Source organism: Cervus elaphus, chromosome 5 (genome assembly GCF_910594005.1).
Source record: "Cervus elaphus chromosome 5, mCerEla1.1, whole genome shotgun sequence".
Classification (NCBI taxonomy): domain Eukaryota; kingdom Metazoa; phylum Chordata; class Mammalia; order Artiodactyla; family Cervidae; genus Cervus; species Cervus elaphus.
Genome location: NC_057819.1, coordinates 13,869,507 through 13,892,040, shown reverse-complemented (window position 1 = coordinate 13,892,040; position 22,534 = coordinate 13,869,507). Strand labels below are relative to the sequence as shown.

General features: G+C 43.5%; 1 protein-coding gene across 2 annotated transcripts in view; it reads left to right on the top strand.

Moving 5' to 3' along the window:
• Window positions 1–22,534, top strand: part of MED13L (mediator complex subunit 13L) — a 285,924-nt gene that overhangs the window by 248,445 nt on the left and 14,945 nt on the right. The window contains exons 15-23 of one of the 2 annotated variants that reach the window (XM_043901741.1): window positions 1,310–1,530; window positions 2,026–2,231; window positions 7,557–8,494; window positions 12,211–12,390; window positions 12,994–13,217; window positions 15,042–15,234; window positions 15,945–16,371; window positions 17,130–17,349; window positions 18,416–18,604. In XM_043901741.1, coding sequence (XP_043757676.1) covers window positions 1,310–1,530; window positions 2,026–2,231; window positions 7,557–8,494; window positions 12,211–12,390; window positions 12,994–13,217; window positions 15,042–15,234; window positions 15,945–16,371; window positions 17,130–17,349; window positions 18,416–18,604 — 2,798 coding nt within the window. The remainder of the gene's footprint in view (window positions 1–1,309; window positions 1,531–2,025; window positions 2,232–7,556; window positions 8,495–12,210; window positions 12,391–12,993; window positions 13,218–15,041; window positions 15,235–15,944; window positions 16,372–17,129; window positions 17,350–18,415; window positions 18,605–22,534) is intronic. The other variant, XM_043901742.1, reaches the window with a different exon arrangement.

Sequence of the window (22,534 nt, the reverse complement as noted above, 5' to 3'; positions counted from 1 at the left end):
CTTCTTTTCTCTCTTTTTAACTTTTTTTCTGTAGCAGCAGCAGGTACTGTTTTGTCAAATGAAATCTTATACAGAATTCTCTTATAGAAGTTAAATAGAAGTGGAGCTTCTCTAATGGAAGTAAAAGTTGAGATCTGAAACCCTGCCTATTGGCCTTTTTTGCCCCTTGTTGGTCCCCGAGGCCAGGAGAGGGTAAATTATTCAGGATTATATAAATAACTAGGAGACATGGTAAAAATCATCTAATCCAGAGGTTCTCACCCTTTTCTGCTCGAGGGTGGAGGCATTCCCCTCCCTCCATAAACAAAGGGAAGAAAGCAAGCCTAATGAGAATCACACTCCTAGCCAAGCCTTTCCTTCTAGATGAAGAAACTAGGCCCGCGGGGAGGAAGTGAGCAGCACACAGCAGCGCTCTGGTGGGAGCCCCTGAGTGGGGCCGGCCCACCGCTGCTGCTCTGTGCAGCTCGGCCTCAGGCGCGAGCTGGGGCAGAGCACAGGGCAGCTATTCTTCATTAAGTTCTGATTCAGTGCTGTAAGTCGTGTTAACATCTGTTCAGTAGTTACAGTAAATTATACCACTGTAGACAGTACTTACTGTTTAAATGTTGAAGTTGCTAGAAAGAGCAGTGTGGTTGAGAACTGGGGAGTTAGATGTTTCCAGATTACTGGTTTAAACTTGCGTCTCCAAATATGCAAATACATTTGCTGTACAGGGCACCCCCTAGTGGCCAGATTTCACAACCACAACTTGCATTTCATCCCATACACTCGTGCTTCAAGAATCAGTGCCTTAAAGAGACACTGGAAGTGACGATGGTTAACCTCAGGTATATAACAATGAGTTTTTTAAAAAAGGTTGAGAAGCACTGTTCTAAATATTACTTAAAAGATAATTTTTCCCCAGTTGATTTTCAATAAATTGTCTTTTGTTCTAGATATGATTATTAATCCTGACTATGAAGTTTCATTTCCTTAGATTTTTCAGGATATCAGTTGTTAGAAGGGGGGGAAAAGTATGTTTATGTAGACTTTGTTCACATAATTAATGTGAAGCCAAATTATAAAGCGTCAAGAGGACAGTTGTAAAGATTCAGCAAAGGCTAATTTTCCGCTGAAAGTTTTCCTAATTTTCTTCTTAGGAACTTCCATTATTAGTACTCTATTATGTAACAGATATGCCCATTCAGTCAACATTATTTCTGATGCCAACTAGGGGGCCTGATTATGAACTGGGATATTTTTTTTTTTTTTAAGAAGTCAGGCCCGTTAAAAATTTTACTTTCTTATTTATTTATTTATTTATTTTTAGCAGTTGCAGACCTGCAGAGGATGTTCCCCACCCCTCCTTCTTTGGAACAGCACCCCGCATTTTCTCCTGTGATGAATTATAAAGATGGGATCAGCTCAGAGACAGTGACAGCATTAGGCATGATGGAAAGCCCAATGGTCAGTATGGTTTCAGCACAGCTCACTGAATTCAAGATGGAAGTGGAAGATGGATTAGGAAGTCCCAAGCCAGAGGAAATAAAGGTAATTGCTGGGATATTAACTGTACAAAGACGTGCATGCATGCTCAGACTCTCAGTTGTGTCTGACTCTGTGCAACCCCATAAACCACAGCCCATCAGGCTCCTCTGTCCGTGAGATTCTCCAGGCAAGAATACCCAGGAATTGAACCCACATCTCTTACATCTCCTGCATTAGCAGACGGACTCTTTACCACTAGCACCACCTGGGAAACCCATACAAAGGGTGATTTTAAAGCACACTTTTCTACAACTTCTTTAAAATAGTATTGTCTGTATGCAATAATATATACATACGTTCCTAAGGGTTCTCTGAATTAGACCATGTGGTATGTCACTTGGCATATTAATGTCTTTTGATTAATTTAAAATGTTGGCATTCACATTTTTCCATTGATCGGGTAAGAGAAATAGTGAATTGCAGTCATTTTTGTTGCTGCTTTGGTATGTCCTCAAGTTGTTTACCAGCTTGATCACCAGCCCCACTTTGTTGTCACAGGACTTTTCGTACGTGCACAAAGTTCCAACTTTTCAGCCTTTTGTGGGATCCTCCATGTTTGCTCCATTGAAGATGTTGCCGAGTCAATGCCTGCTACCTCTGAAGATTCCTGATGCCTGTCTGTTTCGGCCTTCGTGGGCAATCCCTCCTAAAATTGAACAACTGCCCATGCCACCTGCAGCCACTTTCATTAGAGATGGCTACAAGTATGTACTGGGATTGTGTCAAGTCGCCTGCCATATTTAATAGGATTTTTATCATTTAACCTAAGTATTTACTTTACATGATGACAGCATTTCATTTGAAACTTTATCGGCCATTCATGTTTTTGTGCATATTCGTGTTGAAAATATTATTTTCTAAACTAAATTTCATATATATGGGAAAATTGAGGTTATTTGTGTAGAGAACCATGGTGTTTATGGTCATTCAGTGTCAAATCAGAGTCTGTCACAGAACTATGCAGTAGATTGGAGTGGGTAATATTTTTAGGGTGATGGTGGTAAGTACTTTGCTATATGTACTTTGATGATTTTAGATGTGTTTACTTAAGGCACTTCAAGGTTAAGTATTCATATGCTAATTTCTGTTGCTGACCCCTGTCAAGAAAGCAGCAATAGAACAGTGCTATGATATGGGGGAGGGAAAAGGAAGTATTTATCATAGCTTGTACGTATTTCATACTGTCCCCAAATAATTTTGACTTCAACAATGCAGAATTCGTTTTCCCTTTGATAATTTCTTAGTGACATAATGTAAATACTATAAAGTAAAAGGCCACAAACTCAAATGCCTGTCAGGACCAAGTAAGCAGTATGTGGATGGAGTGGTCTGGGTCCAGCAAAACACTAGGCACTGCTGATACTCAAGTGTCACTGTAGGGGCAGTGGGGGCGAATGGGGTCAACAGTAGACTGTTTGAGAGTATGTATTGCCCCCTTTAAAGGGACTTTTATTTTTTTATTTTTTTTTTTGCTGTTCAGCCAGAGGGAGTTGTTCAGGCAGGAATGGGAGAGATTTTAATGTGCATTTCCTTGTTTAAAATATTGATAGTTGGGAATTCCCTGGCAGTGCAGTGGTTAGGAATCGGCACTTTCCTTGTGAATGGCCTGGGTTCAATCCCTGGTCAGGGAACTAAAATCCTGCAAGACGTGTGCCCTCTCCCCACACCAAAGAAAAAATTGTTGACAGTTAATTCAGAGTTACATTCCTAAAGCTAAGACAAATTTATGCTGAAGGTCCAGTCTGTGGGCTACTTTTGTGACCTCGTATTGAAATCAACTTTAATTTTACAAGCAGGCTTTATGCTTATGTTTGTGTAAAGTCTGTATTGGAATGAAAAACTGTGACTGCGAAGTACTTTAAAATAACCTTAGACTTGGAGAAGTACATGAAGTCATAGGATTCAAATTCCTGCCTCTTTTGTTTAGTCTCTGTATGACCTTAAGGGACCATTTTACCTAGGTCTTCTCCTCTTGAAAATGGAGTTTCAGGCACAAGATTTTTGAATCACTCTGAGAACTAATGGTTGTGGAAGCAACACGCCACCAACAGTATAAATGTGTGTGCCCAGAAGCACTCTGTAGGGCAGGGCCTGGCTTATTCTCGGTTGCCTTTCTCCAGCTGTGTCCCAGCTTGCTTCATCTCAGACTGGTCCCACACGGCTGGAGCGACTGGCACACCGTGGGTGAGCGTGCCGCTCACAAGCATGTCACCGCTTCAGATGCCGTTCCACAGCTTAGCCTCCTACACACACGGGCTCCTCGAAACCAACACACAGCCCTTTGCTGCTTGATAGTTTCTGTCACAGACGATTTAGACCATTGTTCAGATGTTAAATCTGCTGTCTGCCGCCCCAGGGACTCTTGGTATTCTAAACTGGCACTGTTAACAGAACTCTCTGGGATAAAGTAAGTGTACCTGCACCTTCCAGTGTGGCACCCTCTACCCTCGTGTTACAGCTGGGCACGTGGCTCGTTGAGACCAGGACTGAATCTAAGTGCAGCAACTGGGGCTGGTGGTTCCCTCACTTCGTGGACTGCACAGTTGTGGACTGTGGGATGTCCTCCCGCTGTGGTCTCCATCACCGTGTGTGTGTGTGTGTGTGTGTGTGTGTGTGTGTGTGTGTGTGTGTGTGTGTGTGTGTGTGTGTGTGTGTGTGTGTGTGAAGTCCTCCTGCTGTGGTCTCCATCACCGTGTGTGTGTGTGTGTGTGTGTGTGTGAAGTCCTCCTGCTGTGGTCTCCATCACTGTGTGTGTGTGTGTGTGTGTGTGTGTGTGTGTGAGAAGTCCTCCTGCTGTGGTCTCCATCACTCTGTGTGTGTGTGTGTGTGTGTGTGAGAAGTCCTCCTGCTGTGGTCTCCATCACTGTGTGTGTGTGTGTGTGTGTGTGTGTGTGTGTGTGAAGTCCTCCTGCTGTGGTCTCCATCACTCTGTGTGTGTCTGTGTGTGTGTGAGAAGTCCTCCTGCTGTGGTCTCCATCACTCTGTGTGTGTGTGTGTGAGAAGTCCTCCTGCTGTGGTCTCCATCACTCTGTGTGTGTGTGTGTGTGTGTGTGTGAAGTCTGCCTGCTGTGGTCTCCATCACCGTGTGTGTGTGTGTGTGTGTGTGTGTGTGTGTGTGTGTGTGTAGTCCTCCTGCTGTGGTCTCCATCACCGTGTGTGTGTGTGTGTGTGTGAAGTCCTCCTGCTGTGGTCTCCATCACCGTGTGTGTGTGTGTGTGTGTGTAGTCCTCCTGCTGTGGTCTCCATCACCGTGTGTGTGTGTGTGAAGTCCTCCTGCTGTGGTCTCCATCACCGTGTGTGTGTGTGTGTGTGTAGTCCTCCTGCTGTGGTCTCCATCACCGTGTGTGTGTGTGTGTGTGTGTGTGTGGTCCTCCTGCTGTGGTCTCCATCACCGTGTGTGTGTGTGTGTGTGTGTGTGTGTGGTCCTCCTGCTGTGGTCTCCATCACCGTGTGTGTGTGTGTGTGTGTGTGTAGTCCTCCTGCTGTGGTCTCCATCACCGTGTGTGTGTGTGTGTGTGTGTGTGTGTAGTCCTCCTGCTGTGGTCTCCATCACCGTGTGTGTGTGTGTGTGTGTGTGTGTGTGTGAAGTCCACCTGCTGTGGTCTCCATCACCGTGTGTGTGTGAAGTCCACCTGCTGTGGTATCCATCACCGTGTGTGTGTGTGTGTGAAGTCCTCCTGCTATGGTCTCCATCACCGTGTGTGTGTGTGTGTGTGTGTGTGTGTGTGTGAAGTCCTCCTGCTGTGGTCTCCATCACCGTGTGTGTGTGTGTGTGTAGTCCTCCTGCTGTGGTCTCCATCACCGTGTGTGTGTGTGTGTGTGTGTGTGTGGTCCTCCTGCTGTGGTCTCCATCACCGTGTGTGTGTGTGTGTGTGTGTGTGGTCCTCCTGCTGTGGTCTCCATCACCGTGTGTGTGTGTGTGTGTGTGTGTGTGTAGTCCTCCTGCTGTGGTCTCCATCACCGTGTGTGTGTGTGTGTGTGTGTGTGTGTAGTCCTCCTGCTGTGGTCTCCATCACCGTGTGTGTGTGTGTGTGTGTGTGTGTGTGTGAAGTCCACCTGCTGTGGTCTCCATCACCGTGTGTGTGTGAAGTCCACCTGCTGTGGTATCCATCACCGTGTGTGTGTGTGTGTGAAGTCCTCCTGCTATGGTCTCCATCACCGTGTGTGTGTGTGTGTGTGTGTGTGTGTGTGTGTGTGTGTGTGTTGCTCAGTCGTGTCCGACTCTTTGTGATCCCACGAACTGTAGCCCTCCAGGCTCCTTTGTCCATGGACTTCTCCAAGCAAGAATACTGGTGTGGGTTGCCATGCCCTTCTCAGAGAATCTTCCCGACCGAGGGACTGAAGCCTGGTCTCCTGCCCCGCAGGCACTCCTCACTGTCCGAGCTGCAGGAGGCCCTCCCGCTTTGCCGCAGACTCACCAGCACGCTCTTGATGCCTCTCATACTTGCCATGCACTGGCTTTTCTTCCTCTTTTTATTTTCACTGTTGCATATCCAGCAGCTAGCATGGGGTTGGTTGGTCCTCAATTCATTTTTCTTGAATGGGAAAAGTCAGGTTCCTATATACGATAAACCATTTTACTGCCTCGGGAGCAATTTAATTATTTAGGTTTTGAGTTAATCGTTGTAGTTCCCTTTCTGATCTGAACTGCATAATCATTTCAGAGTTTTGTTGAACAGGAAAATTTGAAAGGAGTCCAATTAGAGTAAAGATCATTATTACACACTTAGCGTTTTGCTCTCTGAGATAGCAGTGATTGCTGATCAGGGTTTCTGGGTCACTCGTTATCTGTACTCAAAGACACCACTGTGCCTCAGATTGAACATTTCTTTGCAGAACCTGATTTGGATTTTCAGGTTGGTAGGTTAGGCATAGCTAATTAAAAATCAGAAGAAATGATTCAAAGAGCCATTACTTTAAGACATTCTTCTTTCAAATTATAAGTGAATGAATATGTACTTTATTGGAGGAACATTAGTTTAAGCACAGTATTAATAGAAGAATTTTAAGCATTTAAAAATCTTATTTCTTTTGATACCTTCTGATTGAAAAGAATGATCCCAGTCTGTTTTATGGGTGCCTCTGAGAATGTAGAACAAGAACATTTTATTACAGTGAGAACATTGTGGACACTGTTTTGTCTTCTTTGTGGCTGTTCCAGACAGAAGTCACTGCTTATGAGAAAACAGCACAGTGTGATTGTCTCTGGGAATTCAAAATCATGGTGCCGTTTTGCATAGCATACGGAAAATAGAAAGTGAACTGCAGTTGCCTACCACAGAAACCTGTTAGCAGTTTGGACACTTTGATGTAGCATGTATACTTACGTGCAACGACCTAATTAATACTAAGTCCTCTTGGCAGCATGTGTAACATTTGTATTAATTGTAATATATGACTGGCCAATGGGTTCCTCAAATAGAATTCCCTCATGGTCACTCATTACGATAAAAATGCTAGCTAGATAGGATTGCATTTTTTGGAAACTAGAAAAATGTTAAATTTTCATGTGCCTTTGATTATAACTACTGTAGAATCATATGTAGATTATAGCCTCAGAGAACAAGTACGCTGGCAGACTTTCAGTCTCAAAAAAGGACAAAATTGTAATTGCAAATTAGATGGGAATTTCATCTATGGTCTTCTAGCTAATTTGGCATCTGAACTCATGTGTTAAAGTTCTATTTAGTAGTTAAAGAGTTTTTCAGAACTACTTTGTCCAAACCCAGCGTGATGTTTTCTTGTTAAAAATAGTAAAAGTTTCCTCAAAAGATGAAGAGGAGGCTTGCTGAAGTGTGGACTGAGTGGAAGGGCAATGCTATATTGAATTATTCTTCATACCTTGCTGCTTGCTTTTCCACACACTGCACTGACTCCTTTGAATCCCTTAAAAAAATATATAGAAACTGAAATAAACCGAGTGATAGCATGCATAAGTAAGAAACGGCCAGGCCAGGCTGGGTGCTGAGGTGCGTGTCCGGCACCAGGGACCTGCCCCCTCTTCTCACGCAGTGCCATCTCTCTTGCAGCAATGTGCCTAGTGTCGGGAGCCTGGCAGATCCAGATTATCTGAACACGCCACAGATGAACACGCCGGTGACGCTCAACAGCGCTGCCCCAGCAAGCAACAGTGGAGCAGGAGTTTTACCGTCCCCAGCAACCCCTCGCTTCTCTGTCCCCACACCACGAACCCCCAGGACCCCAAGGACTCCTAGAGGAGGGGGCACTGCCAGTGGCCAGGGCTCTGTGAAGTATGACAGCACTGACCAGGGCTCACCAGCCTCCACCCCCTCTACCACTCGGCCTCTCAATTCTGTGGAGCCCGCCACCATGCAGCCAATCCCTGAAGCCCACAGCCTCTATGTCACCCTGATTCTTTCGGATTCTGTGATGAACATCTTTAAAGACAGAAACTTTGACAGCTGTTGCATCTGTGCCTGCAACATGAACATCAAAGGGGCGGATGTCGGGCTCTACATCCCCGATTCTTCCAACGAGGACCAGTACCGCTGCACCTGTGGGTTTAGTGCGATCATGAATCGCAAACTCGGTTACAATTCGGGACTCTTCCTGGAAGATGAGTTGGATATTTTTGGGAAGAATTCTGACATTGGTCAGGCTGCCGAAAGGCGTCTAATGATGTGTCAGACCACCTTCCTTCCTCAGATGGAAGGAGCCAGAAAACCCCAGGAGCCACCGATAAGCCTTCTCCTCCTCTTGCAGAACCAACACACACAGCCTTTTGCTTCACTGAGTTTCCTAGACTACATTTCCTCCAACAGTCGCCAGACCCTTCCCTGTGTGAGCTGGAGTTACGACCGGGTGCAAGCAGATAATAATGATTACTGGACGGAATGCTTTAATGCCTTGGAGCAGGGTCGGCAGTATGTGGATAATCCCACGGGCGGCAAAGTGGATGAAGCCCTGGTGAGAAGCGCCACTGTGCACTCTTGGCCTCACAGCAACGGTAGGTTTCCCGGAATACAGATTTACTTTGAGAACTGTCTCGGTGTGACGATAACTTGCACACTTGCCTTTATGTGACAAAATTTTAAATTTTATTTCTTAAAAAATAGACACAACTGAAGTGAGAGCTATCTTGAAATTCGAAATTTAAGGATGGGGAAATGTTTCATGTTGAAACACATTTGGAGAAGAGTAATTATGTTGTGGGATAAAAGTCATCAGGATCAGCGGTCCCTGTCCTTTTTGGCACAAGGGACCGGTTTCATGGGAGACAATTTTTCCACGGACCAGGAGGATATGAGTGATGGGGAGTGGCTGTAAACACACATGAAGCTTCAGTTGCTTGCTTGGCTCTCACCTGCTGCTGTGCGGCCCAGTTCCTAACAGGCTGCGGACTGGTACTGGTCTGTGGCCCAGGGATTGGGAGCCCTGATCTAGATTATACAGACTGATAATCTTCACACCCTTTTGGGTCAAGTTTCCATGATACTTCTTCCAGGAAGCTTTCTGTCCATTTACAGAATACTTTCTCTTGCCTCTGGTTTTCCAGTATTTTGTGTCTCTGGTAACAGTAATCACATTTTACTTTATGTTGTGGCTCCTGGGGCATGTCACTGTCTTAAAAAACTCCAGGTGATATTTGGAGTTTGGCGCTAAGAGTGCCGAGCACCTGACTGTTACCTCTTCTTTATTCATTCTCAATCTATGCTGTGATGTGTCCTGGGTGAAAAGTGGTGAATGAAAGAGACAAGGTACCTGCCCTCAGGGACTTTCTAATCTATTTTGGAAAATGACATGAATCACATAATTACACAAATAAGCATATAACTGCAAACCATTGTAAGTGATGAAAGCATGGGGTGTCAGAGGACACTTCCTTGAAGAAGCAGTGATATTCGAGATTGCAACGCTGGGTACAGGTTAACTGAGGGTAGGGTGGCAAGCGTGGAGGGCCAGAGTTAAGTAGGGTGTGGGGCCTTCAGAGAAGCCCAGAGGCCAGCAGGGCTAGACTGTCAAGAGCCTTTGGGGACACGCTGGGCCCTGGGTCTTCAGATTGAACAAGTCCTTGATGGGTTATGAAGAGACACTGCCATCAGATTTGTGTACTCAGAAACAGTGGACTCTGACTGGAATGTGGACTGAGGATTAGAAAATGGCAAGAGGGGATTGGAGGACACTGAGAAGTTCCTGCAGCAGATGAAAGAAGAACCAGTAGCTTGGCTTAGTGTCCTAGCACAGGAGAGGGAAAAGAAGTGGAAACAGTCACGGGACGTTTGGGAGGTATTATGGCGGGACTTGGCAATGCGTTGGGTTTGGGGGATCAGAGAGAGTGAGATATTAAGGAAGACACCCAGGTTTGTGACTTGTACACCTGGACAGACAGTGGCATGTTGGTCAAAGATGAGTGTTCTGGGGAAAGACTAGGTCTGAAGGTCATAATTGAGTTTGGGAAGTTTTAAAGATCTCCTTTGAGATGTCCAGGTGGACACTTCGGACTTTATGGTGTGGAGCTCAGGGGAAGGGGAGTGGACGGCACATGGATGATAGCCCAGGTCAGGGTGTGGTGAAGGAGGAGGGCTCACTGAGGAGGAAGCAGGTATGGAGCCACAGGAGGGCCTGCATTTGCTGCATTCTGCTGTGTATCCAAGCTCCACCAAGAGAGTGGTCAACAGGCATTCAGTAAGCCAGGCTTTTAAGATAAGTATTAAACAGGTCTTTTGACCACAGTGAGAGCTGATTGTGGGATCAGAGGCCAAGCTGGAGGGGTTCTATGAATGAAAGAAACATAGACCCTACTTTTGGAATCATCCTCAGTCTTGCAGAGGAGAAGGTTATATAAGCAAGGAGACTTCTGGGAGGTAGAGACACCTGAGAAAATATTTCAAGGGTTATACTCATTTTTATAACTCCTTAGGTTTAAGTACAGTGCCTTATACTTAGCAGTCTTTGGATTAATGACTGCTGCATGAATTTATGAATTAAAGTCTTTCCCCTAAAGAATTATGGGTGATTATCTTATGTGGTTTCTTTTATTAGATAGTGGCCTTCAGATAGAAAAGCAGTCTGGGTGGGTGGATGAGTAGTGTCATCTTTGGATATGAAGAATAGCATGTTTTATTGCAGATGAGATGTGGGTTCTAAATTCAGATGCTGAAAGTACCAGACAGATTGTGTAAACAAATGATGTGGAGAGCCAGCTTTGCAAAAAAGCAGTGTCCTTCCACAATATCCTTTCTGTTTTGTATGTACAGGAATAGAGTTCACAAAGAATTGCCTCTGCTTTTATTTTTCTTTAACCTGTAACTCTCTTGGTCTGTCATTTTTCCTACACTGGGTAGAGCCATGGGTACAGGAAGTACTTTACTGTGAGAAGAAAAGAAGCACAGGCTTGAAGATAGAGGCAGTTAACCCTGCTGCAGCCTCAGGCAGGCAGCAGAGCGTCTGAAGGAGAGACAGCGCCTCGACTCCCACAGGCGGTGGGCATCTAGCAATGTAGTGGTCTCAGCCCCAGACTTGTCAGATAGTCTTCCAGTTTTTCAAGAGAAGCTGGAAATCCAGATTTGTGTATGAAATTTCCTGAGAAATCTGTTTCAGATTGAAAAATGAGAACAAAACCTCTGTGCCATCAATTTGCAACCCGTATTTGATTTGAGGACACACCTGAGAATGTCTTCAGACCCTTAAGCACCCTGTGTTCCAGGTTCAGTTGGTAAATAGGTCACAGGTTTCCATCTGTGCCGCCGTCCTCGTCAGCTGGAGAAGAGGAAAGGAAAGGTCTGCAGGTTCATAGCTGACCACCTCCAGCTTCAGTACTTCTTTCTTCAGATCTTTTAGGGAATTTGATGAGCATTATAGACCCTCTCTCTGCCCACTGGGAAGAAATACACCTGTGTTCATGCAGGCCCGTGCAGTCTGGGGAGAGTTTCAGAGGTTTTCACGTTTGAGGTTAAGGAGTCCTCCTGCTAGCAGGAAGAATGTGCGTTCTGAAACCGTGACTCCCCAGCTGTCCTAAGCTTCTTTTTAAATTCCTTTTTCCCACTCATCATAGAGATAAACATTAATATTTGTAAACAAAAGTAATTAAGAAACTGGACTTCCCTGGCCATCTAGTGGTTAAGAATCCACTTGCTAGGGCAGGGACTCGGGTTTGCTCCTCGTCCAGGAGGATCCTGCCTGCCATGGGGCCACGAGGCTGATGCGCCGCAGCCGCTGAGCCAGCACTCCGGAGCCTGCAAGCCGCAGCAAGAGAAGCCACTGCAGTGAGAAGCCCACACGCTGCAACTAGAGAACAGCCTCCTCCTGTTCACTGCAGCGAGAAACCTGCACACAGCAACAAAGACCCAGCATAGCCATACACGCATAAATGACTTTCTCAAAAGTAGTTAAGAAACTAAAAGTAATTACGAAGCAATCATTAAGAAATTTTTGCAGCTCTCTTATGAATACCCTTGGAAACAGGTCTGTATGGTTTTAAAAAGTCAGACCTATTCACCTTTCCACTTTTAGGCAGTTCTATAGTTAGCCTTGATTATATAGAATAACCTTATTTCCCCTTTTATTATTTCCAATAATAATAAAATTTATTATTTACTACGTATTTTAGAGTCTACCGTAAGTAGACTCTGCTGCTAGTGACGTCTCTGTCACGGCCTGTCGCTGAGGTCGTGCCAACCCGCCTTGACGGTTCCTGTCCTGTTCCTGTCACTTCTCTTGCAGTGCTGGACATCAGCATGCTGTCCTCCCAAGACGTGGTCCGTATGCTGCTGTCCCTGCAGCCCTTTCTCCAGGACGCCATCCAGAAGAAGCGCACGGGCAGGACCTGGGAGAACATCCAGCATGTGCAGGGGCCACTCACCTGGCAGCAGTTCCACAAGATGGCAGGACGGGGAACCTACGGTAGACCTTTCTCCCTATTGACAGTCTTTCGGATTTTTTCTTCCATGAAAAGAGCAGCTTTAGTTACTGTCAAGTCCTTCCTTCGCTGACAAAATAGAATCTTTTCCCTCCTGACTACTAAATTTTATAATCTCCTGTTTTCCAATAGTCAGTTTTGGAGATAATGTTTCTTAATGTCTTTGGCATAATCAAGGTCAATGGGGCAAATAATGCCCAACTAGACTATTTGTTAGAATCTCCTCTTCCCAGTCCTCACTGTTTCATCTGGATGAACCTCTGAACTCGTTCTGTCAGCTTCTTTGTAGTCAGGACCATAGTGCTTGTCTTAGAGGAAGATAGATAGTTTTGTTTGGAGAACTAACACTACCTGCTCTAGTCTGCCCTCACTGAACCTTTATAAGCATGTTTTGACTCATTTAATTAAAGTTCTTCATCAGGGGCCATTTAATTAGAGGATTTGAAGACTACTTTTAAGAGTATCATGTCAGCCTGCAATAAAATGTCTGATGCCAGAATTAAGACGAATCGCGAGAGAATTCGCAGTTGTGGAGGTAGGGGGAAAAGGACTCGCAAGAGCTTTCCTAAATTGCAGTCTTGTTTTAGGTTCTGAAGAGTCTCCTGAGCCACTGCCCATCCCCACCCTGCTGGTAGGCTACGACAAGGACTTCCTCACCATCTCGCCATTCTCCTTGCCGTTTTGGGAGAGGCTGTTGTTGGACCCATACGGGGGCCACCGTGATGTTGCCTATATTGTGGTGTGTCCAGAAAACGAGGCCTTGCTCGAAGGAGCCAAAACTTTCTTCAGGGACTTGAGCGCTGTATATGAGGTGAGAAAGACACGAGAGGTGAAAGTCATCTGATGCAGGTCCTCAGATTATTTCTAGTTGTGACTAAATTTTAAAGTATAAATACCTTCAAAATAGATCTCCAGGAAAATTTGCACATAGTTGGAGGATGAAGAAAAGGATAAGTTGGCAAGTTTTTCAGGAAGTACATTGTTTTCCCATAATAGCTTTATATGTTATTAGATTGAAAAGATTTTCCTCTACCAGCCTTACTACACATCTTAAAATCCCATCAGCTGTTTTTTTCCCCATTTATGTGCTTGAGTTTAAAAGGACTACTCACCGGGGGATAGTGGTTGTTCGGAAGATGAACTTTACAAAAACAAAGCACATCTACTCTTGGGGGTGGGAGGGAGTTCCTGAAAACAGTATAAAAATGTTTAGCTGGAAAATTCCTGAATCATATAGAAGTTTAATGACTCATATCCCTGTTATGTTTTATTTAAACATCTTAATACTCAGTTTTGGTACAGATTAATAATGTAATAACCCTAGTAATGTTAGATAATTTTGTATATTTAGTATATAAAGTCCTGTTACTTTTGAAAAATTAGAATCATATCTGTCTTTAAAGAGTTAGTGTACATTTCTTCTGCTAAAGTACATATACACTAAAGTTTTTGTACCTTATACTCCCAATTAATCTTCATATTTGATGAGAGTAAATGAAATTAGTGTTTATAAAGTGTTTGGAGCTGTGATATATTATAAGCATTACAAAAGTGTTTATTAAATAAGATGCCAAGTTGAATTTCAAAAATATTCCATAACAGAAATTGACCATCTATAAATGTATGAGTACACATGAAATGGTAAATTTACATGTTGCTTCAAAGAGAAGAGAAGACGCTTATGTCTGAAATAATGGTATCAATTAAGCCACTGAAGGAAATCCTTAGAAACAGTCATTTCTAAACAGTGCCTGGTCCATGATGCGTAATAATACTAAATCACAATTACCCTAATGCAGAAAACTTGTCTAAGCAATTTTAAAGCTCAGTCATTCTTTTGAATGAAGCTCTCAGCATAAGTTACAGAACATAAAAGGATTACCTGATCACTTCAGAATTGCTCTTTTGGCAGTAATGCATACCTGCTTTAGAGGAGTGTACACTAGAGGATTTTTTAGGAGCTTGGTAAGCCTTCTGTTTATCAGCTCTAGTATGGGCTAGTTATATGGGCTCTCCTGCCAGTTAACATGTAGTTAAGTAGCTTACTTTTTGCAGATATATTGTATTCATTCTTTACCGTAAGCACCCCTTTAATGTTCTGGAGGTTAATAACGGGATCTCATTGTGCTAAAACAACGATTTACTTTTAAAAAATGGTCAGCATGTCCACTGCTTTAGTGGCCTCTGCTCTTGGGGATCTCCAAATGTAACAGTGTAACAGGTGGCCCATAAAATGTTAGTGTTATCTTATGGGAGAACATCCAGAGTAGAGATTACTTAAGAGATTTCAGTGGACATATGTCTCCTCAGCCTTTGTAGGCAGGAATCCGGCTCTTTATTTGACCATTAGCAGTCAGGTAGCGCTCAGCAGTGTTCCCTTGTGTGGGAGGAGGTGCTTGGGGTGAAGAAGCCTTATTTTTTTCTTCAGAAAGAACATTTTTCCTTAGAGAGGCTAGTCCAGGGTTTGGAGAGACAAGAGAGCAGATTCAAAGACATGACTGGTCTGGTTGCATGTGGCATCGCTGAGAGAAGAAGGAAGAGGCCTCCGTGTGTATGTCAGGCGTCTCAGCGGCTGGCGGTGCGCTCTGAGGGGGGAGGGTCCCTGTTCTGAGTGGGGTCTGCTGTGTTCCGTCAGATGTGCCGGCTCGGGCAGCACAAGCCCATCTGCAAAGTGCTGCGCGACGGGATCATGCGTGTGGGGAGGACCGTGGCGCAGAAGCTGACGGAAGAGCTCGTGAGCGAGTGGTTCAGCCAGCCGTGGGGCAGCGAGGAGAGTGACAATCATTCCAGACTCAAACTTTATGCGCAAGTTTGCCGCCATCACCTAGGTAAATGGGGATTTACATGACAAAGTCAAATTTGAGATATGGAATAGCAGATTGTTTCCCCCCTCCCCCATTCTTACCTGAAAAAATCCCATGGACAGAGGAGCCTGACGGGCTACTGTCCATGGGGTCACAAAGAATCGTACGTGACCAAGCGCACAATCTTTTTGTTCTAAGTAGTTAAATGCTAGTTTTAATGTGCTCATATATTCTTGAAAAGCTATTTAAAGTAGCCTAAAGAAGTCATATCTAGTTTACTCCACATTTCGAAAATGTAGCAGCATGATTTGGTATTAACTGGTTAATTTTAACCCAGATTCTCAAGAGAATCTTACACCTAGCTTATAAGGTGTTAAACACATAGGAGCATAATATACCATGATGTCTGTAGAATACATGGCCTCTCAGTTTTTAGTGAAGGTGTGTGGAATTGGTCTGAAAGGAAAATGATTGGTTTTCCTGTAAATGAAATGGTTTTCTCCTTTTTCTTCTGTTCTTCAAATGAGGCTCTTCCAGAGTTTATAATAAGTAGCCCCATGTTTACTTCCTGTATACAAGCTTGCGTTCCGGTGTGGAGATAGCATTTTGGGTGTCAGAACCAGAGTATTGCAGCCTGGAAGCACAGCTCTTCAGAAGGTGACTGTTCTGAGTGTCTGTGTCAGCCGGGCCTGCAGAACGTCCCTGAGGGCACCTCTCTGTGTGTCCTCTTTCAGCACCTTATCTGGCCACTCTGCAGCTCGACAGCAGCCTGTTGATCCCACCTAAGTACCAGGCCCCACCAGCAGCAGCACAGGCGCAAGTGCCACCTGGGAGCGCTGGGCCTCTAGCTTCAAATCCAGGCTCGGCCGCACCCTCGGCGGGCAGTGCGTTTAATCCCACCTCCAACGGCAGTTCTCTGAACCCGGCTGCAAGCAGTTCCGCCTCTGGCTCCGCCGGGCCCCCGGTCTCCACATCCGCCTCTGCTCCCATCATCAACCAGATCAGCACTACCTCTTCCTCAGGATTCAGCGGTAGTGTCGGGGGGCAGAACCCCAGCACCGGGGCCAGCGCTGCAGAGAGAACGCAAGGGAACCTGGGCTGTGCTGGAGACAGCGAGCCCGGGCAGAGCTCCTCGCAGCCCTCCCAGGACGGACAGGAAAGGTATGGTACTCTGACTGAGCCGAGTGGCTTCGACTTGGACCCCTGGGCTACTCTTCCTCTGTGCCCGCAGCCCCCTCAACTTCACGCGTCTCTAAACCTAGTGAAGTGCTGTATTTCTATTCTTCCCCCAAGAAGGTAACAACTGTCAGTCTATAGTTCAGTGTTAAGAAATTTGAGAACTTCTTATAAACTTACTAGTAATTATTGTATTACTAGTATAATAGTATCTACTTACTAACTAATATACTTAGTGTAATTAGTATTACTATTAATACTATATGAATATATGAATAATATTTCTCTGGTGGCTCAGATGGTAAAGAATCTGCCTGCAGTGCAGGAGACCCAGGTTCAATCCCTGGGTTGGGAAGATGCCCTGGAGAAGGGAATGGCAACCCTCCAGGATTCTTGCCTGGAGAATGCCATGACAGAGGAGCCTGGTGGGCTACAGTTGGACAGAGTCCAACACGACTGAGTGACTAACATTTACACTTTCAACCTCCTTGTATTAACATAATAGCATTATAAAACATCTTCGTAGAAGGAAATCATGGGAGTGAAGAGAGATCTCCCATTTTAGAGAAGCACATTGTCATTTTCCATCTATCTTGGTGCCAACTGACTTGGTTTGCCTTCATTTTGTTCCCTTTTGATGCTGCATTTACTCTCTAATCACTGTCCAGGGAGTCAGTCTGCTCTGGAGTTGATGTATTTTTTATAATTTATGTTGCACGTCTCATAAGTGGCTCTGTTTGCAGTGTTACAGAAAGGGAGAGAATAGGAATTCCCACGGAGCCCGACTCTGCAGACAGCCAAGCCTACCCTCCGGCTGTCGTCATTTACATGGTGGACCCCTTCACATACACTGCGGAGGAAGACTCCACTTGCGGAAATTTTTGGCTGTTGAGTTTGATGCGCTGCTACACAGAAATGCTGGATAATTTACCTGAGCATATGAGAAATTCTTTCATTCTCCAGGTAGGTAACTGCAAGTTTATTTACTTTGTTGTTATTTTTATGAAAGTAAATACATTTTTTAAAAAATTGTATGTATATGAAAACAGAAAAATTATTCTTAATTCTACCTTTTAGATTCAGACATTATTAGTTAGTATTTTGATGTTTCTCTAACCTCTTTTCTGTGTTTGTTTACGCAATTGAGATCATATTTTCATGTAATTTTTTTTCTACCGTTTCACTGTTTTAGCAATCTAGTGGTTGGGATTCTGTGCTTCCAATGCTGGAGCCAGGTTCAGCCCCCTGGTTGGGGAACTAGGGTCCTGAAAACTGCATAGCGTGACCAATAAATAAATGAATACTGCCATAATAAATATCTTTATGTGTAATCTCTCTTTGATAAAGATACTGATAAATAATGCCAGATTCCTTTCCCAAAAGGTTATAGTTATTTACGGTTCTTTCAGGAGTGAATGAGCATGCTCATTTTCACTGCACCTTTGCCAACTTCATAGTGTAATAATTTTTTAAGCTTATAATAGATGAAAAATGATGGGTGTTTAGATTTTTGTATTGCTGTCCGTTTTAACTCAAGTCATTTCTATAGAATTAATTTAAAGCTCCTGGAGTAGTTTGTTGATAGTTTTTCGTTGAAGTTTTGTGTCTCACATGATTAGACAATAATCCCAGTGATGCCATGCATATTAAGTGTATATGTGATAGAACTGAGAAATATATTTAAAAGCAAGTTTTAAAATTTGAGGGCATGGCAACAATAAATTGAGAATTTATCCCTAAAATGGGAACAGGGTAATTTCTAAGTGACAATGTAACTTGCCTAGCAGAGTGACACCCTTTCTTAAACTGCTGTTATTTGTAATATAAGACTTTGCGTCAAAAAAAAAAAAAAAAGACTTTGTGTCACTGAAAGGAATTAAGATTGGATTATATTATGTTTGGCATTTCTGTATTTTAAGACTAAAGTTGCCTCCCCCATTCAAAGAAAGAATTCAGACCATTTCCTTTTCCAGCTGCCTTGTTAGCGTATTAGATCTGTTCCCAGTCTTGTTTGTATTTGTGTCTGTAGATTGTGCCTTGCCAGTACATGCTGCAGACAATGAAGGATGAGCAAGTTTTCTACATTCAATACTTGAAGTCCATGGCATTTTCAGTGTACTGCCAATGCAGGCGACCTCTGCCTACACAGATCCACATTAAATCCCTCACAGGATTCGGGCCTGCTGCCAGCATTGAGATGACTCTCAAGAACCCGGAGGTAGGCAGCAGCAGGGCAGAAATTTGCAAAGACTCCTTTTATACTAAAGATGTAAGCCAGGAGAGTTACTTGCTTGTTCTATCTTCTCCCTTTACATAAGAGTGGTAGATTTCTCTAATCCTTAAGTTGAAATGGAGGAGGTAACTTCTCTGAACTTGTATTTTTTGAGAAAGGAGGCAAGCAAACTCCTGCTTTTTTCTTGATGTAAGACCTAAGGCAACAACACACTTATCCTTCTTACTTACTATTTTACTTATTAATGTTCAGCTTTCCTATATTTATTTTGCTCATTATTTTTGGAAGCTGATCTGTATCTTGAATCAGTCTCTACCTCTACCTCCCCCAGCTCTTGCCTCCTGGAGCAGCTGTTGTGTGTGTGTTCACTCTACACGGGCCGCTCACCTCCTGATGCTTCTCTTCCCCTGGTCTCTGTGCTTCTGGATGAATGTGTTTTCTCTCCATCTTCCTAACCCTGTCTTCCACAGATGTGTACCTCCAAAACACCAAGGCAAACATTCTTTAAACAGGAGTTGTACACTGCTGTTGTTTTACTAGATCATCTTTTCCTGAAGACAGATGTACAGGGCAGTGTTGAGGACTTTCAAAGCCTTCAAAAATCAATTCCACAACTTTTGCATGAAAAATTACCCATTAATAAGAGCCAGCAAACACAGCTTTACTGTTAGAGAACTTAATACCCAAAACTGCTAATTTTGGTTGGTAATGTTTTCCTGCAAAACTTAAAAAAAAAAGACAACGTACTACTTAATACCACATTTGTTGTAACTTGGTTCAAGTCAGCTTGGTCACAAGGAAGGGAACTGCTTAGCTGACAGCTTACATCCACTCTGGGGTTATAGAAAAGTTCTGTCTTTGGCAATTTTAGGTTAGTTGGTTGAGTTTGTGTTTTTTTTACTTTGGTGAGCAAGTCCTCTATTTTCTCTACTACTAGCTTTTTCTAGAATTGTAATAAATCTGTTTCTACTTCTTATCTGTGCCTGGAAATCATGAGTTTGTCCTTTGTGTATACACTTTAAATCTCTTAGTTCTTTACCTCTTGTGGTTGTTGTGCAGTTCAGATGCAGTCATTCCTTATGCTTTCGTTAAGAAGCTATCACAATTTCAAGTGACAGCTAACAGCAGTCTGCATTTTCATAGAAGTGAGTAAAGGCTGACTACCTATATTAAGATATCCCAAGGCATTATGTAATGTTTTAAAAGATTATATAACATACTGGCAGAACACCGTGAGAGTTCATGAGACAAAGTGAGGCTCAGATGAAAATATATCGCAAAAATATGCTTTCTTCCTTTTGCTTTGGAACGGGAAGAGAGAGATCAACTGTTTGGCCTAATTAAAAACCTAAGAACCAAACATTATGAATACTCACTGAGGCCCGTAAATCTTTGCTTGCATTAAGGCACTGGCCCACTGCTCGGTGCGGCCTCTCCTCAGTCTGCAGGGAGAATTCTGTACTCTCATCCAGCCGAGTGTCTGCTGCATGCCGGACTCTGCGTTAGGTGTCGGCTGTGCAGTGGTGACCGTGATACTGGTCCTCTGCTTCCAGGGATTCTCAGTTTCTGCAGTGGTGCAGCCTCATGCAAGCTCCTGGCAGCCACTGTTCCACTTGGCTGTCTCTGTAGGGTTGCCTGTTCTGGATGTTTTATGTAAATGGATTCATCCCACACATAAGCTTTTATGTCTGGCTTCTTTCATTTAACATCATGTTTTCAAGGTTCCTCCATGTCATAGCGCATATGACACTTCTGTGGCTAAATAATACTCCATTATGTGGATGGACCACAGCTTGCTGATCCCATTAGTGGATGGACGTGTGGACTTTCCACTTTCTGGCTGTTGTGACTAATGCTGCTCTAAATAGCTGTGTATGAGTTTTTATGTGACTGTGTTTTTGGTTTTTCTGGTGTGAGATTTCCAGGTCTGTGGAGAGTGATAAGGTTAGGTTTGAAACTTGAGCAAGTTGTTGAATATCTTTGTATCCTTGAAATGAAGGAATTGAGTTAAATTATCTCCAAAGTCTCCTTTAACTTCAAAATTCTGTAATTCCATTATTACTGTTTCTTATGCTATAGAATTCACGGGTTGGCAACTCTTGACTATGGGCCAAAGCCAGCCTGCAGCCTGCATGTATATGAGCAGCCAGATAGGAGTGATGGTTACATTTTTACAGAGAGGATTATGTGAAAGAGACTCACAAGGCCTAAAGTATTTGCTGTCTGGTCCTTTACAGAAGTTTGCTGACCCCTGCTGTAGTCTACTAAATACTGATACATATGTAATAGCTGTAAACAAAAAGGTTAAATTTCATCACAGTTCATCTAAAATATTTGTCCTAGGTAACAGCTAATGCTTTGATTTCTTAAATTGCACACACACACACACATAGTAAAGTATAATATATACACAGAAAAGTGCCCAGTCTTAAGTGTTCAGTTCAGTCGCTCAGTCGTGTCCAACTCTGAGACCCCATGAATCACAGCACGCCAGGCCTCCCTGTCCATCACCAACTTCCAGAGTCCACCCAAACCCATGTCCATCAAGTTGGTGATGCCATCCAACCATCTCATCCTCTGTTGTCCCCTTCTCCTGCCCTCAATCTTTCCCAGCATCAGGGTCTTTTCAAATGAGTCAGCTCTTTGCATGAGGTGGCCAAAGTATTGGGAGTTTCAGCTTCAACATTAGTCCTTCCAATGAACACCCAGGACTGATCTCCATTAGGATGGACTGGTTGGATCTCCTTGCAGTCCAAGGGGCTGTCAAGAGTCTTCTCCAACACCACAGTTCAAAAGCATCAATTCTTCAGAGCTCAGCTTTCTTTATTAAAGTCCAGCTCTCACATCCATACATGACCACTGGAAAAACCATAGCCTTGACTAGACGGACCTTTGTGGACAAAGTAATGTCTCTACTTTTTAATATGCTGTCTAGGTTGGTCATAACTTTCCTGCCAAGGAGCAAGCATCTTTTAATTTCATGGCTGCAATCACCATCCACAGTGATTTTGGAACCCAGAAAAATAAAGTCAGCCACTGTTTCCCCATCCATTTCCCATGAAGTGATGGGACCAGATGCCATGATCTTAGTTTTCTGAATGTTGAGCTTTAAGCCAACTTTTTCACTCTCCTCTTTCACTTTCATCAAGAGGCTCTTCAGTTCTTCTTCACTTTCTGCCATTAGGGTGGTGTCATCCGCATATCTGAGGTTATTGATATTTCTCCCAGCAATCTTGATTCCAGCTTGTGCTTCCTCCAGCCCAGCATTTCTCATGATGTCCTATGCATATAAGTTAAATAAGCAGGGTGACAATATAAAGCTTTGACATACTTCTTTTCCTATTTGGAACCAGTCTGTTCCATATCCAGTTCTGATTGTTGCTTCCTGACCTGCATACACATTTCTCAGGAGGCAGGTTAGGTGGTCTGGTATTCCCATCTCTTTCAGAATTTTCCACAGTTTATTGTGATCCACACAGTCAAAGGCTTTGGCATAGTCAGTAAGTGTACTGCTTGCTGAATTTCTAGAAGTAAAAATATTATGTAACCTAAGAGCCAGAAATAAAGCATAACAAGCATCCGTCTCTAACATCCCTTCTAGTCACTCCAGTGGTGATCACTATTTTGACTTGTAACAATGTAATTTTGCCCGTCTTTTGGCTTTTCTATAAGTGGAATTATAATTTGCAATCTTTTGTGTGACTTCTTTTATTCACTGTTGCGAATTACCCATTTTGTCGCTTGTGGTAGTTTTTTCATTCTCTTGGCCATTTAATATTCTGCTTGTGTAACTTTATCACAGCTTATCATCCATTTTACTATTCATGGTTATTTAGGTTGTTTTCTCTCTGAGCTTTTTCAATTTAAAAACTAAAAGTAGAAGTTTTTATTGAGTTCTTTAAATTACTACTCTAT